At 45.5% G+C, this 17,960-nt stretch overlaps 1 protein-coding gene across 1 annotated transcript in view; it reads right to left on the reverse strand.

Moving 5' to 3' along the window:
* The window catches only part of DISP1 (dispatched RND transporter family member 1), a 140,615-nt gene that overhangs the window by 91,794 nt on the left and 30,861 nt on the right, over positions 1–17,960 (reverse strand). The window contains exon 3 of the mRNA XM_049106906.1: positions 4,884–5,020. Coding sequence (XP_048962863.1) covers positions 4,884–5,020 — 137 coding nt within the window. The remainder of the gene's footprint in view (positions 1–4,883; positions 5,021–17,960) is intronic.

Here is a 17,960-nt window from a genome sequence, read left to right on the forward strand (position 1 = left end):
TATTTAACATCCGCCTCTCGCCAGATATTGGTCACAGCTGTGAGGATACATACGGAGAGGACACCACAACTATTATATTTACTCACTGGTTCACCCAAATCCTGAAGCCGTGGATTTACACCCAGGACCAAGGCTTGGACATGGTGGCAGGGGCTCCAACAGCAGCGCGGAGCGAGGCTCCTCCCTGTGGGGTCCCAAGCATGACAACACTGGAGTGAATCCTGGGCGGCTAGATGGGAAGGGGGTGCTGTGGACGGCCCGCTGGGCATGGACGGGCACACTCACGCACAGACACGTATTCCCTGGCTCAGCCTGAGAGCCCGACACGAACAGGGTCTAGAGCTAACAGCGTATTAGTACCCGCGTGCACACCAAACACCCAGATCTTGCTTGTAAAATACCATTCTCCACACAGAGCAATCAAGGCAGAGTCTAGGGCTGTGCCAAAGAAGGTGCATGAAGATCTTGGAACATCTTGTTTCACCAGAAAGTAAGAATTTCTCAAAAAATGGCGGAGACCTACCCCAAGGCCAGGGGAGCAGTGAGTAGGTAAAGACTCCCGGAGACCAGTGCTGGCAGAACTCCGGCATCAAAACAATTAATGATGGTGACGAATATAATTCCTTGAATAAAGTAAGAATCTGTGAGCTTGAACTAATAACAGGAGTTTTAAAAATGAAGACAGGGAAGCTCTTTCTTGACCAATAAATATGGGACGCAGGAGGATGAAGGCTACAGCCATCGAGTGAAAGTTTGCTGAGGAACAAGATATTTACAGTCTCGAAGCATCTCCCCACAAATTATGTATTAGTCACAAAGGGAAAACAGTGACTTTACAGTGGAGAAACCGGGCGACACGGCCTAACCGACTGGGAGAGCGTGGCATCTGTACTCCTATCGTGTACCTGCCGGCGTGAGCTCCGGGGAGGGCACGACACCCCGTCCCCTTTCCTGCCCAAACTAGCAAACCTCACTCTCACCAGGACACAGTAGACAAACCCAAGCTGAGGCTGTCCAACAAAATAGTTGATCTCTGCTCTTCAAAATACGCTGATTAAGATCAAGAAAGTAAAGGACTCAAGAGCCGCCCTACATTTAATTAAAGGAGGACACGAACTTACGTTGAGCATGTGGCCTGGGCCGGACGGTGGACAGGAGAGCAGCAGCGGTACAGACCCGGACTGCAGGGTAGCCCACGGCGCTGATCACGGTCACAAACGGCGCCTGGCACACTGGAAGGGGACCCAGGAGTTCCCGGGGCTCCCAGTTCGAAATTAGGTCCAAAATAAAAGTTATAGGGGCCTCTGGGGGGGCTGAGCGGGTGGGCATCTGCCTTCAGCTCGGGTTGTGATCTTGGGGTCCTGGGATCGAGTCCCGCATGGGGCTTCCTGCCCCGTGGGGAGGCTGCTCCTCCCTCCGTCCCTCTCCCTCCCCATCTCTCTCTCTCTCTTTCTCTGTCTCCCATGAAGAAATAAGTAAAATCTTTTTTAAAATCATTAAAATCTCTTTAAAAATCTAGCTGTATTCTGTTGACCTTTAAACTATGAAAACATTTGGCATCCTGGATAAACGTGTGAGGACCGGGGTCCCGGCCACTGCACTCAGGCCGGCACTGTGAGCCGGGGCTCGTCGGGGTCACAGGCCTGCGGGGCCCGTCTGCGTGTGCTGCACGGGGAGTCCTGCCACACGGGCGCCCCGTTGGTCCCGGGGAGTCTGTCCTGTGCACGCAGCCGTCCGGGGCGTCCAATGGGAGTTCCCCTCCCTGGGATCGTCGCGGCTGTGTGCTCAGTCTCTGAAAAATTCAGCGTGGTGATGAAGTCAGGGCGGCTCCCCAAGCGTTAGTGACTCGAGCGCACTTCGTCAGGGGTCCTTTGGGGGTGTCCACGCCTGCCTCTTGCTCTCTCGACTTCCAGCGAACACCTGCGGGCCCCTGCTCCCCAGACGTCGCCCAGTCCCGTCACCTGTAGGCCCTGGTCGTCACCCTACTGTTCTTTCCAAGTTCACACACCACAGGATGATTCGCCTGATGCTTATCAACAACACTTGGTATTAGGAAAGCCACACATCCTGAGTTCTCTGCTAACATTATCCTAATATAGATCATGTTACAACAAAAATATTTTTAAAGCAAAGATTCTGCTTCTCAAGAGGTAGATTTATTTATTTTTAGGAATGTTTATAATAGATCTACTCGTTATAGTAGATAGTTTATAGTAGTTTATAGTAGGTTTTCCCTTCTACTATAGCAAGGAAATGTTCACGTCCTTCACAGTATGTTTTCCTTGTGAGGCATTGTGGCCGCATTAAAAGAGAGTGGTAATAAGATGACTTTAGGGGCGCCTGGTTGGCTCAGTCGGTAGAGCATATGGCTCTTGACGTTCGGGGTGTGAGTTCGAGCCCCACATTGGCTGTACGGATTACTTAAAAAAATAGAATCTTAAAAAAAAAAGATAATTTTATATTTTGTTTTTCTGAAAGGCTGAGCAACCCTTTCAAGCCAGGGATGTCCTCAAAGGTAGGACATGGATCTATGTTCTGTTCATCTCTGTTCACTGTGTGACATTTATGGTCTTTACTGTCAACCGAATGGCTACATTCATGAGTGGATTAACTGTAGTGTTTTGTTTGTTCTGACTTTTAAGTTTTATTTATTTTTGAAGATTTTATTTATTTATTCATGAGAGACACACACAGAGAGAGAGGCAGAGACACAGGCAGAGGGAGAAGCAGGCTCCATGCAGGGAGCCCGACTCAGGACTCGATCCCAGGACCCTGGGGTCACAACCTGAGCCGAAGGCAGATGCTTAACTAACTGAGCCACCCAGGGGCCTTATTTGTTTTTATTTTGAGAGAGAGAGAGAGAGAGAGAGAGAGAGAGAGAGAGAGAATGAGAGAGCTCACACACGGGCACAAGTAGGGGGAGGGAGAGAGAGGGCGAGAATCCCAAGCCAAATCCACACTGAGTACAGAGCCCGACGTGGGGCTCACTCTCACGACCCCGAGATCGTGACCTGAGCTAAAACCGAGTCAGATGCTTAAATGGCTGAGTCACCCTGCACCCCCCAGAACACAGCTGGATTTTTAAAAAGGGGAGAGGACAAAAAAAGATCTATAAGATAAACATAGATAGGCAAGTAGGTAGGCAGGTGGATTATTCTTAATCAATATATACTGTACCATTTGCTGAGCACCAAGTATGCCCGAGGCACTCTGTTTCTACCAGACCATTGACCCTCTTTTATGCTGTTGTGCTTTTTTACAGATAAAAAGACTAAGACTCAGAGATCTTACACCACTGGCTTAAAGTCCCAGAGCCAGCTGAGACAAAGCCAAAACTGCCTAATTCCAAATTCCACGTTTTTTATCCTACACACACCGTTTTTAAGTATCCATTAATACAGTTTAAAACATGAGATCAATACACCCTGATCTGATTTTAACAGAATGTTACGTGGCGAGAACATTTTGAATGTTTCCCAAAGTTCTATTATTTTTATAACAAGACTTGTAATAAACATTAAAACGTGCTATCCATCCAATTCAACATTCTGTCCCCAAACTACAAGTGGCATCAGTTGATACCATGTGGTAAGAAAGAGCTTCTTCCTATGACACCAGCTTTAAAAAGTTAGGGGCAAATCCCTAACAGCGCTCTTTTTCTCAAAGGCCCAGGCGCCCGCCGGCCCTGCACCGCTGGGAGTGTAGGTGCAAGCTCACACCCGCAGCAAAGCCCGGGCATCCGGGCAGGGAAGGCCCCCCTCCAGGCGCCGGAATCTCGGGCATGTCCTCTCTGCCTTCTCATGGGAAAAGGCAAACACTGCCTTTGGGTTCAGAAAAAGAAAATTAAAACCAGTGAGCAGCCATACCTGGATTAGTAATGAATGACAGCAACACAGCCGGGAATTATTAGCTTCATCTGGCCCGGAAGGAGTGTCAGAGCAGGAATTTCTGGCTGCAGCTTTGCTATTTGCTGAGAATTTTGAAAATTAAGTACTGATCCCCTCAGAGTGGAATGCGCCTATGTGGATCACAGGGACGCGCTGGCAGCTGCAGCCAGGGGTCTGATGAGATCTCATAACGGACTGCACGTCGGAGTAAGGTTTGCAATGTTTCCATTTGAACTCAATAAAAAATAAATGACAGTCATGGTGCACAAAATATTCACACCCTGGAGCTGCCAAGCTAAATAATTTAGTATCTTTTTGTACAGAAAAGTCTTTTCCCCCCAGGACCTATTTTTCAAAATATTAAATGTTCTGTTAGCTCAGCCCTCCTGAAGCCAGCTGCATTCTGTTTTTGAAACTGGAGAGTGATGGTCTGCCTCTCCCGTAATTGGGGAAAAATACCAGTCGCATTAGGTAGGAAGCGTTCAAATCACATTCCCTTACAGCGTATAAATGACGGTATTCTTAGCATTACGCACAACCTGGGAGAGTCCAAAGATCTTCAAGAGGCGGGGAGTAAAGGTCTTCTGAGATTTAAAAAGGAAGCATTTCACACTACAAAATTAAGCTAGTTCATTCTTTACATTTTGTTCCATTGAGCATGGAAAGCACTCGGCAACAAAGCAAGGTTAACGGCGAAACTCCGACCGGCCTGGTGTCGGTAACGAAGACTTGGCCAACAGAGGCAGCCCGCGCTGGGCACCCACCTGCCGGCACCTAGTGGCCACCTGCACGTGCCAGTCTTGCAAAGGGTGAGACAGGGTTGGCTAAAACCTGCTGCTTTCCCAAGAGTCCAGAGCGTCCAATACTTCTGTATATATTGTTAGGAAGGGTGACACAGCTTTTCCTTTAGTTAGAAAACTGAAGAAAGGGCATCTGAGAGGCCTTTCCGACGACCGAGAATGCCGCAAGGCACCCTCCGCCGCGGGTCTCCCTTACCTCGCCTCCAGCACCGAAGCCAACCGTTAGTTAGCTCCTTTCGCCTCCTTTCCGTGGAACAGCAGAGGACGGTGGAGGTGAGCAGGTCCTGGGGCTCCTGGTCCCGACGGGGCTCTTCGGGGGCTGCTGTGCTCGCCCTAACGCAGGAAGGGCGGGGACAAAGAAGCCAGAATTTGTCCACTGCTGTCGAGTTGTTTGTTTGGCCTTGTGTCAGCTCCCGAGTTAAAGGAGTGCGATGGGCAGAGGCCCCCCGACCCCGTGTCTGCAAACCTCCCCCGCAGCCCCCGCCCCGAGGGTCCCCCGGAGCCCCCTCTCCCCCCAGACAAATCTGCAAACGCTGTACACTGGACCGCCTCCATCCCCAGGACAGACAGGGCCGTCGGGGCGCTGCAGCAGCCACTGTCCTGCTCCCCAGACTGTGCTCACTGGAAGAGCTCGGCGCCCGTCTATCCCCCAGGGCTCAGCTCTCCTGTAAGCAGAGCGTCAGCCGCACCCGCACCAGCACCCGCACCCCTGGAGGGGAAGCAAAGCAAAACGGTGAGCTGAGCACCTAGGCCTGACCGCGGGCTCCTCTTCCGAGGAGCGACAGGGAAGGCGCCGGAGCTCACGCCTTAGCCCCGGAGGGGCCCAGACATAGCCTTGCTGGGCGCCGGGGGTGGGGAATGGGGCGCGGGCCTGCACCTGCCCCGCGGGGCGCCCGCCGCCTCCTTTCTCCACCGCCGCAAACCGCGGCCTGACACCGGCCTGACATTGCCTTCATCACTAAGACGCAGAAGACACATTCACCCTCGAGGCTAGAGAGGGGCTCCACGTGAACATGGGGGCATCCCAAGGCAGAAACTGCCCTCGGCCGGGGCCTGTTCACCCGGACTGCACGTAGCACACATGCACACGCACACGCATGCACACACACACGCACGCGCACACACCAGGACCTCCGTGCCCGCTCACCATCACACCCACACCGGCCCTGTGACGACGCTCTGCTGGCTCAGCCCCGCACTCTGAGCCACGGTCGATCATCAGCATTTTTTTAAAAAGTGGGAGTGAGGGGTTCGCGTTGGTTACTTAGATTTGATGACATCCCAGGAGAATTAAGACCCTCAGAAACGGGCATTTTGTTTTTGAGGCCAGAGTTATCAGTGCAGAGACGAACGCAGCAGCCAATTCCAAGGAGAACGTTTCTGCTCTAGCCCCTGACACCCGCCAGGTGCGGAGGCCCTGGCACCGCGGGAGGCGCGACTCCCCAGGCTATCAAGACGATTCACGGGAATGAGGATTCTAGTCCAGAAAATAACTTGGGCTCCTTGACCAACTAGAAAAAAACTATAGTTAAAAGTCTACATTACTGTTTTGTTATACTTGACCTGCCCGCCTTCAAAGCCTTACAAGAAACCCCAGATGCCATCAATCTGACATATTTTTCTAATGAATTTATAACTGATTCCAAAAACAATGTTCTTCCACTGGACAGTCAGCCTCAAAAACACTGAATGCCTTTGTTTCTGAGTTGGAAAAAATACAATTAACATGAGAATACCTACGTTGTTTTAAATGGAGCCGACCATTGGTTAGAAATATTTGAAATATGGAAAATAACTATAGACTGCATGTTACAAGCCTAAGCGCACTACGGTTTTTAAAAGCAAAGCTTTTACCCTCCCATGCTGAGGCACGCACAGGAATGTAATAATTAATGAATTGCTGGGGAACAGTCAAGTCCCTTTAGACTGCTATGGAGAAGTTCCGTCCCCCCTGAGGGCCACCCTGCTGCAGACAGTTCCCCCGACACCCGAAGGGCAGATGGAAGCCGCCCAATGAGTCATCTGGGAGCGAGGACATCGTCAACCCAGAGAACCCAGGAAACCCTCTGAAACTGGAAGAACTATGGAAGCTTCTCCACACAGCCTTGTGTACGATTCCAGGGTGGTGCGGCCCTTGGAAGGCACCCCAGGATCAGGCTAGATCCGGGCCAGGTCCCCTGAAGGAAGAGCAAAGCACAGCCCCCGGCCAGTCAAAGGACAGGAACTGGGAAACCTAGAATCCAGCCTCGGGGTAAAGTGGGAAACAGAAGAGGGAGAGAGGGAAACTGAGCCGGTGGGACTGAAGGGGGGAAGACAAGAACATGGAGAGGGAGGAGGAGGGGGGAGGGGGAGGGAGGGGAGGGGGAGGAGGAAGGAGGGAAGAAGGGGGAGGAGGATCACTTGAGGCCGCCGCCTACTGCTCGGGTGCACAGGACCCACCGCGTGTCTCTCCTGGATGCGCCCAGGCCGCTCCCACCAGCACATGGGACATGCATCTTGCCCACGTCCCGAAGGCACGGAAAGGGGCAGGGACTGTGGCATGGTTTCCCGGGGACCAAGCCAGCCTCCACCCTGCCCAGCAGGGCCGTCATCCCCACCCTCCTGGCCTCACTCCTCCTGGGGGTGATGCTTTAATGTCACTGGCCCTAGAGTACAGGCTCTTCCCGGGGACGCAGGGTCCCCGAACCTCCGCTACGCTGTGGTCAGGATGGGCAGGTCAGGGCTTCCTCTGCCTCCAGCTGCGCGGAGATGTGATCCACAGGTAACCTCTGTGTCGCGATGTTCGTTCCAACCCAACTGGTACTTCTTTCTGGCCTTTTAATTTTTGAAAATTTCATAATTCCACTGGATAAAATGCTCTGTACGTATTAGGTATAATAAAACATGTACTAGAAATAAGACCTGTGACTGCGCACGCACAGGGAGCCCGTGCCACCGGGCGGCCCCAGGATCCAGACCGGCGGCTGCTGCCGGTAGTGTCACTTCCCACAGCACTGTCCTGGGGCAGCTGCTGCCCGAGGCTTGGGGCTGGTGTCAACTGACCTTGAAAAGTCGACATCATACAGACAGGGTCACCGGTCTCGGCACCGTGGTGGCGCAGACGGCCCTTTCTGCGCACGAACCAGGGTTACAGGGAACGCCACTCTCCCTCCCCAGTTTCAGTAACTGGCATTTCTCACATGGTTACCAAACAAAAAACTGGAATGGGGGTTTCACAGCTGGCGGTGTACCCTTGATACCGTGTTTCTCGTTTACAAGAGAATGGCTCAAAAATCATCCTGTCATAGGTGTGGAACATACAGAGAACAGACTCTTAGGATTTTAAAATGCATTATTTTGATCTTAAACACAAATTACTTATGTGATTTTAGTCACAGAACTAGAAGCAGCAGAGGAAATATTAGAGGAAGGTACAGAAATGGCCATTATTCTGCTAATATGTGGGTTATACGCATTCACTATTCAGGATTGAACATGGACTATATGGAGTTGATGTTTTTAAAAGCAGAAAATATACTAAAGAAGCATTCCCAAAATGTGCCTTTTTGCCATCTCCGAGATTGGCAATGCATAGGGATTTGGGTGTGGGGGGAGACACGTAAGTACTCCAGAGATGCAGTTCATGGGAAGCTGGCCCAAAACAGTATTTAAGGGGCACCCGGGTGGCTCAGTGGAGCGTCGGCCTCTTGGTTTCAGCTCAGGTCGTGATCTCAGGGTGGCAGGATTGGCCCGTGCTGGGCTCTGCACTCAGCAGAGAGTCTGCTAGAGACCCTCTCTTCCTCTGCCCCGCCCCCCATGCTTGCGCGCTCGCTCGTGCGTGCTCGTTCACTCTTGCAAATAAATAAATCTTTTTTTAAAAAACCACTATTTAGGTATTCTCATCTTCCCATCCTTTGTTTAGGGAAATGGCTCAGCGCAGTTCCAAAATAAATATTTCCGTATCAGGGCAGCCCGGGGAGGTGGGGGGGGGGGGGGGGGGCTCAGCGGTTTAGCACCGCCTTCAGCCCAGGGCCTGATCCTGGAGTCGCGGGATCGAGTCCCGCATCGGGCTCCCTGCATGGAGCCTGCTTCTCCCGCTGCCTGTGTCTCTGCCTCTCTCTCTCTCTCTCCTTCTCTCTCTCTGTGTGTCTCTCATGAATAAATTAAAAAAAAATATTTCCGTATCAGGGAAGACAAATGAAAATACTGTATGTCAGCATTTTCATATTTATATTTATTTGTTCAGATGTCAGTTTCCCCAGCTAGACTGCAGGCCGCTGCCTGGTACCCACGGTGCTGGACAAACCCTGCTATGGGACCTAGGATGTAACCTACAGCACCTAAGTGTAAATAACCGAGCTCCGCCTAACCTTGGTTGTGTTTTTTAAAGTAATTCATCTGACTATAAGGAATAGGAGTTCTTGTCATCCCAAAGCATAGTTTCTCATTTTTGTAAATGAGAAGTTCTGAGTTTTTATGGAAAGAGATGCCAGTACTTCTTACAATACTTTTTACTTTTCTTTTGCAGTTTATTCTTCTACTGTTTCAATATCTGATTCCTTCTCCACTGAGATGGTGATAACAATGCGTAGTACGTGCTGACTGCAGTAGACGGCCGCCTCTAACCTCCTTACTGCGGTGTAATCACCATACACTACATCAGCATCAGGTGTAGAACACAATTAGATATTTGTCTATATTGTGAAATGATCACCACAGTAAGCCTAGGTGACTGACCATACATGGTTACAAAATGTTTTTCTTGTGATGAGAACTTGATTTATTTTCTTAGCAACTTTCAAATATGCACTACGGCGGCACTAACCGTGCTGCACATCACATCCTCATAAGTAGTTTATTTTGTAACTGGAAGTTTGTTCCTTTTATCCCTCTTCACCCACTTCCCCCACCCCCTGCCTCTGGCAACCATCAATCTGCTCTCTGTTTCTAGGTGCTTGGTTTTTGTCTCTGAGGTTCCACATATAAGTAAGATCACACGGTATTTGTCTTTCTCGTGAGACTTACGTCACACTTGGCAGGACACCCTCAGGGCCCATCCATGTGTTGCAAACGGCAAGGTCTCACTGTTGCTTATGGCTGAGCAATATTCCACTGTGTGCATTTCACATCTTTTTACCCATTACTAATCATTTGACATGCTTTTCTCCTGCAATGCTCACAATGAGCCTGTGAGGTGAGGTCCCAGTACCGGACATACAGTGGAAGAAACAGACAAATGGAACATAGGAATACAGAAGAAGAACGATGTAAAACAGAATCCAGTGGAGATGGCATTGCAACTCAGAAGGGGAAAGAAAGACCAGTGAACACCCATGTTGGGGTACCCGGCTATCCACTTGGACACATTACGTACAATTAGATCCTAAAACACCCCCAACTACATTTCAGGTGGATTAAAGATTCAAATGTCAAAAATAAAACAAAAGGCTTACATAAAGAGTACTACAATCACTTTTAGGAACTTAGCTGGTGACAGGAAAGAAACAGAGAGAAAGAGAAATTGATGAAATTGACTATTTTCAAGTTTAAAATTCTATCCGGCCCCTCCTTCCCTCAGTTCTTCCCCCCGGCAGAGTAATGGGCCAAGATTCAGTCCTTCCCCTTCTCACCTCTCCCTTCTCTTCCCTTTTCCCTGTCCCCTGGGCTGGGGCATGGCTGCTGGGAGAGGGGAGCCCACAGGTCCTGGAGCAAGAATCTGACTAATTATGGGCAGAAGATTTGTACGTTTAAGGGGTTCGAGCAAATAAATAAAATACTGAGGTTAAAGAAGAAGGCCCTATCACTGGAATACAACTGGAGGGTATTTATACAGATGAACAGATGCAGAAATATACGGAGATAGGTATGCCATGTGTACTCGCACACACACACTTATGTATGACTCCCAAAGTCAGCCCACTGGCTGGAGCTAAAAGCAATGAGGACACCGAGTGTCTAGATCTTTGTTTCAAACACCATTCCCCACGAGGAAGAACCAGAGCTCCTTGGAGAAATGATTAGGAACACGGCTCGGGCAGGCAAAGGACAAGATGAGCCCAGAACAGCTCTTTGTGATGGGATTAAGAAAGTGCTCAATCACAGGGATATGTCACCAAGACGCAGGACTCAGCTTGGAGCAATGACATGGGCACCACAGTAAATGCGGATGGAGCAGCCAGGCACATGGGAGCAGAGTGACACCATGACACATGCACGTGTTGGACAAAGGAAGGGACATCCTTGTTAGTGGTGATAAAAATAAGAGAGAAATACAGTAGAAACTACTTTGGTGGCTTTAAGTATATATGTATGTATGTATGTATGTATGGATGGATGGATGGATGGATGGACGAATGGATGGATATGTATGTATTTGGTGGCTTCTTTCTTATTTAGTGGCTTTCTTTCCTTTTTGGCAGCTTTGTTTGGTGGCTCTGTTTATTTATTAATTTGGTGGCTCTATCTAGCTGTTTCTAAAACTCCAGAGGTTTGGCTTCTCAAAAAATGCAGGCTTTTGTTTTACTTTGTGGCCGAACTTTAGATGGGGCATCTGTTCTCTAGTTAGGCATGCTCTGCGTGCTTTCTCTCTATGACATTAAGGCTGAGTTTTTTTTTTTAAGATTTTATTTTATTTATTCATGAGAGACACAGAGAGAGAAAGGCAGAGACACAGAGGGAGGACTCTCCCTGGGGGAGCCCGATGAGGGACTTCAGGATCACGCCCTGAGCCACGAGCAGATACCCAACCGCTGAGCCCCCCAGGCGTCCCAAGGCTGAGTATTAGTTGACATTTGTTCCTGCATTCAGATACTGTTTTCTTTATGGTTAAGACAAAAGTTAGGCACCTGGGTGGTGCTGACAGTTAAGTGTCCGACTCTTGGTTTTGGCTCAGGTCATGACCTCAGGGTCCTGAGATCGAGCTCCACGTCAGGCTCCATGCTCAGCAGGGAGCCTCTTGAGATTCTCTCTCTCCCCCTCTCCCTCCCACTCATACTCTCTCTCTCTAAAATAAATAAATAAATCTTAAGAAAAAAAGACAAAAGTGAGATGTTTCACATCTCCCTGGCTCTGCCATTTATGAGCTGTATGAACGTGTCCAAGTTAATAATCCTTCTCGTTTAGTTGTCGTCTTGAAAACGGATGGTAATAGTGTCTGTGTGAGTTTTGTGAGGATTAAATGAGTTTATATTAAATACCTAGAACATTGCTAGGTGCATAGTAAGCAATACTTAAGCTTTAAATGCTATCACTATTATTATTGTGGAATCTTCCTCCTAGAAAGCCGGAAGTGAGCAGTGAATTATAAAGCCCATATTCCCCATGCAGTTCATGCTCACTCCTCACCCAACTCCTTTTCTCCCTAAGACACCATCAAACCTGTCCTGTCCCCGGCTCCCCCACTCGCCTGCTGCTGTCAGCTCACACCAGCTATCTTTTCTCTCCTCACTGCAGTCTCAAAACTGCCACTAAAGTTGTCTCCATGTGCAAACATTTCCAGTAGGTTTTACTGACTACACACAATAAAAATACACACTCAATACTCAAAATGGATTCTAATAAAAATAAAACCTAAAAGTGAAAGCTAAAACAATATACAATTTCCAAAAGGGGATTTCTCCACGAAGATCTTGTGAGAGAGCACGCTAGAGGACGAGGTGAAAGAAGCAGAAATGGCAGGGTCTCAGAGACTGCTGACATTCAGGGATGTGGCCATAGAATTCTCTCAGGAGGAGTGAACATGGCTGAACCACACTCAGCGGAAACTCTACAGGGATGTGATGTTAGCGAACTACGGACACCTCCTCTTCTTGGGTCTCATTGTGTCAAAGCCAGATCTGGTCTCCTTTTTGGAGCAAAAGACAGAGACTTGGAGTGTGAAGAGAAAGAAGAGAGTAACCATCCATCCAGAATTCCTACCTAAATTAATGCCATGGGGGAGCTAGAACATTTAGACCTTAGAACTTGAAGCCTATAATAAATTCTCAATTTTTACAAAAAAAAAAAAAATTCCAAAAGGAAATCTAGGAGGAAATCTTCGAGACCATAGGCTGAGTAAAGATTTCTCACTCAAAGCACAAACCATGTAAGAATCATTGATAAACTAACCATCATCAAAATGAAGATTTATACCCTAAAAAAACTTTATCAGGAAAATTAAAACGCAAGCAATAGGCTGAAGAAAATATTCACGATACAAACATTTAACACGGGCCTTAAGTCCAGAACACGTAAATGACTTTTATAGTTCAATAACAAGTAGAAAATCCAATTTCAAAATGGGCAAAAGATTTAAATAAACATTTTGCCAAAAAAAAGGTATATGGATGGAAAACAAGCACATGAAAAGCCAAAACTTTAAAGCAAATAAGATGCCTTTACACACACATCCACCTGAAGTCTAAAATTAAAGAGACTAACAACATGGAGTGTGGATGAGGATGTGGAGCATTTGGAACTTTCGCATGTTGTTGGTGGGAACGAGAAACAGTACAACTCTGAGAACTGTTTCACAGTTTCTCATATAGCTCAACGTAAGTTTACCATAAGATAATGCAATTCCATTCCTGAATATTTTTTTAAAGATTTTATTTACTTATTCATGAGAGACACAGAGACAGAGAGAGAGTCAGAGACACAGGCAGAGGGAGAAGCAGGCTCCATGCAGGGAGCCCGACGTGGGACACAATCCCAGGACCTTGAGGTCACAACCTGGACTGAAGGCGGCACTAAACCGCTGAGCCACCTGGGCTGCCCTCCATTCCTGAATATTAATCAGATAGATGTGAAGACATGTTTCGACACAAACACTTGTATGTTAACGTTCATAGGAGACTTACTTACAATAACAAACAAACAAACAAACAAACAAACAACTGGAAGCAACCCCAAAGTCCACCAATAGACAAATGGATAAATGCACTGTGGTGTAACCATACAACAGTTAGCAATAGAAGGAAAAAAACTACTCATCGTGCAACATGAATGAATTTCAGAAACATGCTGAGCAAAAGCAGGCAAACACCGAACAGGACAAACCACATGATACCAGCCGCATGAGTTCAAGAGTGGGTTAGCTCGCCCACAGTGACAAGCTGACCAGGGCCTGAGGCTTGGGAGGGGAGCAGAGCCAGGAGTGCAAGGCCATCGGGAGCTTCCCTGGTGATGGACGTGCACTGTATCTGGACTGTGCTGGTGCTACGGGCTGTAGAGATGTGCCAAACACCTAAAACTGCACACTTACAATGGGTACGTTTCATCACACATAAATTATATCTCAATAAAGTTACTTTTATTAGAAAGCTAAATTGAGGGACTCAGAAATGTTCGTTTCACACTGGTTACCAAGGTTACACATGTTTCTGACTTTTCCCCAGTCCCCTTAAGCTATTCAGGGTGGAGATATCTGGTCTTCTGCAAAACACATTTTAGTTGTATGCATCGCTGGTTCTCCTTCATGAGAATCATCCTGCTGCCACTTACTACACATCTGTTGAATGAATGATCTCCAAGCTGTGTTGTTAAATAGGGAAGAGGCCACATGACGCTGTTAGCGGCGTGGTACGGTTAGGGTAATAGATTGAAAAATAGACTATATGCACATATCACATACACATTGTATGTGGATCAAACCTCAGGAAGGATACTGAAGACCTGGTGTCAACTGTCCCTTCTAAGACCGGGCAAGGCTAGAGAGACTAATTACACTTGGACCTTCTGAATGTTTTACCACATGCAAAGAGCATCTATCGTAAAGAATTATCTTAAATAGATAAGCTATTACCCATAAAACACAGTGCTTTTCATCATAATTAGATGGGATCAACTTGAGGGCAGCCCAGGTGGCTCAGCGGTTTAGCGCCACCTTCAGCCCAGGGCCTGATCTGGTGACCTGGGATGGAGTCCTGCATCGAGCTCCCTGCATGGAGTCTCCAGGATCACACCCTGGGCTGCAGGCGGCGCTAAACCGCTGCACCACTCAGGCTGCTGGAAAATACTTTCCAAACAGATCTACTACCTTTCTTCTTCCTAATGAACACCCACAGCTCTTACTCTCCATGTAAGTCATACCAGCTAGAACAGGTTAAAAAAAAAAAGCAGTAGGCAATACTTGCCTAAAACAAGAAACTCAAGAAACAATAAAAAATTACAGAAGTACCACTAGAATGATTACAGAAATTACTCCAACCTATTTGGAGTTAATGACATTTTATTCTTTATGAGCAACATTCTATAATGTGGATCTGGACCAAAATAAAATAAACCAAAACAAATTAAAAGTGTTATTAAATTAAAATTTTTAATTTTGTTTTTAACTGAATTGAATTTTTTCAAAATTAAAAATTAAACTGGTAGGAAACCAATATTTAGAATATATATTCAAAGTATCCTACAAGTGGAACTTAATAAATTTACATTTTTTAAGTAAAAATAGCAGTTATTCAATAAAGGACATTGACTGCAGAGAATTCAGTTTCATTGTAAATTATTCTGAATATTGGAGCATGTCAAATGATTCATACATTTCCAAATCCTATACCTAAAAACATACTTCCACCCCAAAGTATGTATTTTATGGAGGGGAAAAAAGTAAAGAGTAAGGCTTCAGAATTCTCTCTCAATAGCACTATTATTAAACTGTCTGGTTCAAGTCCAGATAAAACCAAAATATACAAACACACACACAAAAACAAATCAATTCACAGTCAATTCAATACAGTCAATAATGCAAAACAACTTAAACATATTGTTCAGATAACCAGAAACTCGCCAAGAGCTGGGTTAAGAAATGTTTCCAGTGCTAATGTGTGTAACATTGCAGATCTACATGTTTCAAAAATACTCATTGAAAACACATCTAACAGTTATGTACTTTTAAGTCTTTTATCTTTCATTGAGAAATTACACAAATTCAAACAATTTTAAATAAAAAATACTTACCCTAGGATCAAAAAAGAAAAGAGTCCCTTCAAAGAATAGTGTCTGTGGTTAAAAGTCAAAACACACGTAAACCACTAGATTGTATTTACTGTCAATCTAATCATTCTGTCTTCCATTTCTTTCTTATTTATTTATTTATTTATTTATTTTGCTTTAGGATGCCAAATGGAGTGCAGAATCAATTTCAAGTGCACATCTAATGTTAGTAATATTTCTGCCTTTCTTTGACAGTTACCTCAAGCAAAGTAAGTTAGGTTTGAGTATTCAAAGAAATACCTGTTTGCCAAACTCTTTTGCTGGGCCAAAAACAAACAGTAAGGTATCTGAATTAAGAATTTACCTTTTTAATCACTAGATTACAAAAAACATTATTTTACCTTAATAGATGAATACATGCCAGTTTTCTTGAAATGTACCATATCCCATTTTTAGTCAGGTCAATGAGCTATGAACCCTAAATGTTGAGTCTGAAGCTTTAATTGCTGACCAGTGATTCTCATCCTTTATATTCAAAACACCTCTTTTTGTGGTCTATAACTAAAATAAAGCAATCATCAACACATTGGGGAGTTTTTCGGAACTCTGCTTCACAATATCTTAAATTACTCACTTAGAAACACTGTTATCAATACAAATCCCATTGTAATTGTTCCATTCTGCTTCCTTGCCACAAGGCACAGTGACACATAATGTATTTTTTGCATTCTAAAAAACTCAATGTCTTACTTAGAAACAGCTTTGAAAGTTGGCTCATGGCCTGGTTGTAATTGATACCTTTCTAGCAAAGTTACACTAACTTCAAAATACTCTGGGATCAACCATTAAGATGTTTTTGTTTCGGTTACAACACTAATGAGCTCCAAATGTTAGAATTTGTTTTAACGATCTAATGCATCAAGGATTTGCTTAAAAGGAAAAGCTAGATCAGCTATCCATTGTATAATGAAAGGCAGATTAGTCAGTGCTGATACAGATAATGCTTCAAGATTTAATACTTGCAGTGCAGAATCAAGCATATAAAAGTTAAATTCAGAAAGCCTGCTCACTTAGCCATCAGAGTTTTTCCCCGTGAAAATACCAAACTCCTGCTCTTGAAAGCCTCTTCCCTTCATTCTTTGCATAAGCCACTCAAGCTTCGCCCTGATGTCCCCATTCTTATAAAAGTGGTGACACTCCAGGCTTTACTATCCTTTCTCACAGCACAAAGGAATATAAAGTACCAAAGAAGCGAAAAGCAATCAATTAAAGGAAATCTCAATGTTTCAGGTTGATTAAAGCCTGGTAAGAACTGCTGATATGACAAGATTTTAGAAACAAATGTGTGTATGCTAATTTGAAAAACACAAAAACAAAGAGTAGAGATTGGACTGTTCTGGATATATTCTAGAGATAAAGACTTCCCGTGTAAGAAGGCAGCCGGTTAAGGACGGCCGCATTCCGCGGGGGTCCTTCCTAGCCACGAGCATCCTTCGCCAGGGAGGGGCACACAAGGATGTCCAGCGGCCACCGTGACAGTGGTACCCGCGCCCGTCGTTGCTGCTGCTTCTGCTCCTTTTGAGGCCGACTCTCCTGTGGACTGGCCCCTGCTTTCCCACCTCCTCCACGTCCAACCACCACAATTAACTTCATCTTTCATTTCCAGCATCTTTTCATCTTTCTCAGCATCTCCTCACTGTTCTTTTTCTTGTTCTTTCATTTTGTGGTGACTTAATACTTCTTCATATTCGATCTGGACTTCTCAACAAACAGATGCCTTTCCTTTTGGTTTAGTAATTATTAATCATTCCGTTTAGCTTTAATGGTCAAGTCTTGAGTTCTCATTTTTATCACTGCTCAAAATGTTTTTCCTCCTTCATCATTAGATAAGATCTCTCTTTTGCCTTATTTCCATGTTTCATTCTATTCTCAATTTGGATACAGCTCACTAAATAAGTAAGGCTTTATGAGATATGCCATATTAAGAATCTGTAAATTACTTTACGAGGAAATAATTTAGCAAGCAAATACACAGGTAATAAAAGCTAAAGCCTACAAAAGAAATGCTTTAAAACAATCTCAGGTATTTCAGAAGTACTTATATATATTTGCTTTGCACCTGAACTAATTATAAATCACTGATATTTATTCTCTAAAGAATTTCCACCCAGAATCTTCAACATGAGAATATTTTGTTAGCGTAATTTGAGATGAAGTGTTTACAGTGATAAAACTGCATTTCTTAAAAAAAAAAAAAAAAAAAACATTCTTTTTTACATTATCTTGGATTTGTCTAACTTTCTGAATAGTTGGAATTAATCAGGCTTATCATTCTGACACTATACATTAAGTACAGAAATCAAATCTTTTGTAAATAACA

Source organism: Canis lupus, chromosome 38 (assembly GCF_003254725.2).
Source record: "Canis lupus dingo isolate Sandy chromosome 38, ASM325472v2, whole genome shotgun sequence".
Classification (NCBI taxonomy): Eukaryota; Metazoa; Chordata; class Mammalia; order Carnivora; family Canidae; genus Canis; species Canis lupus.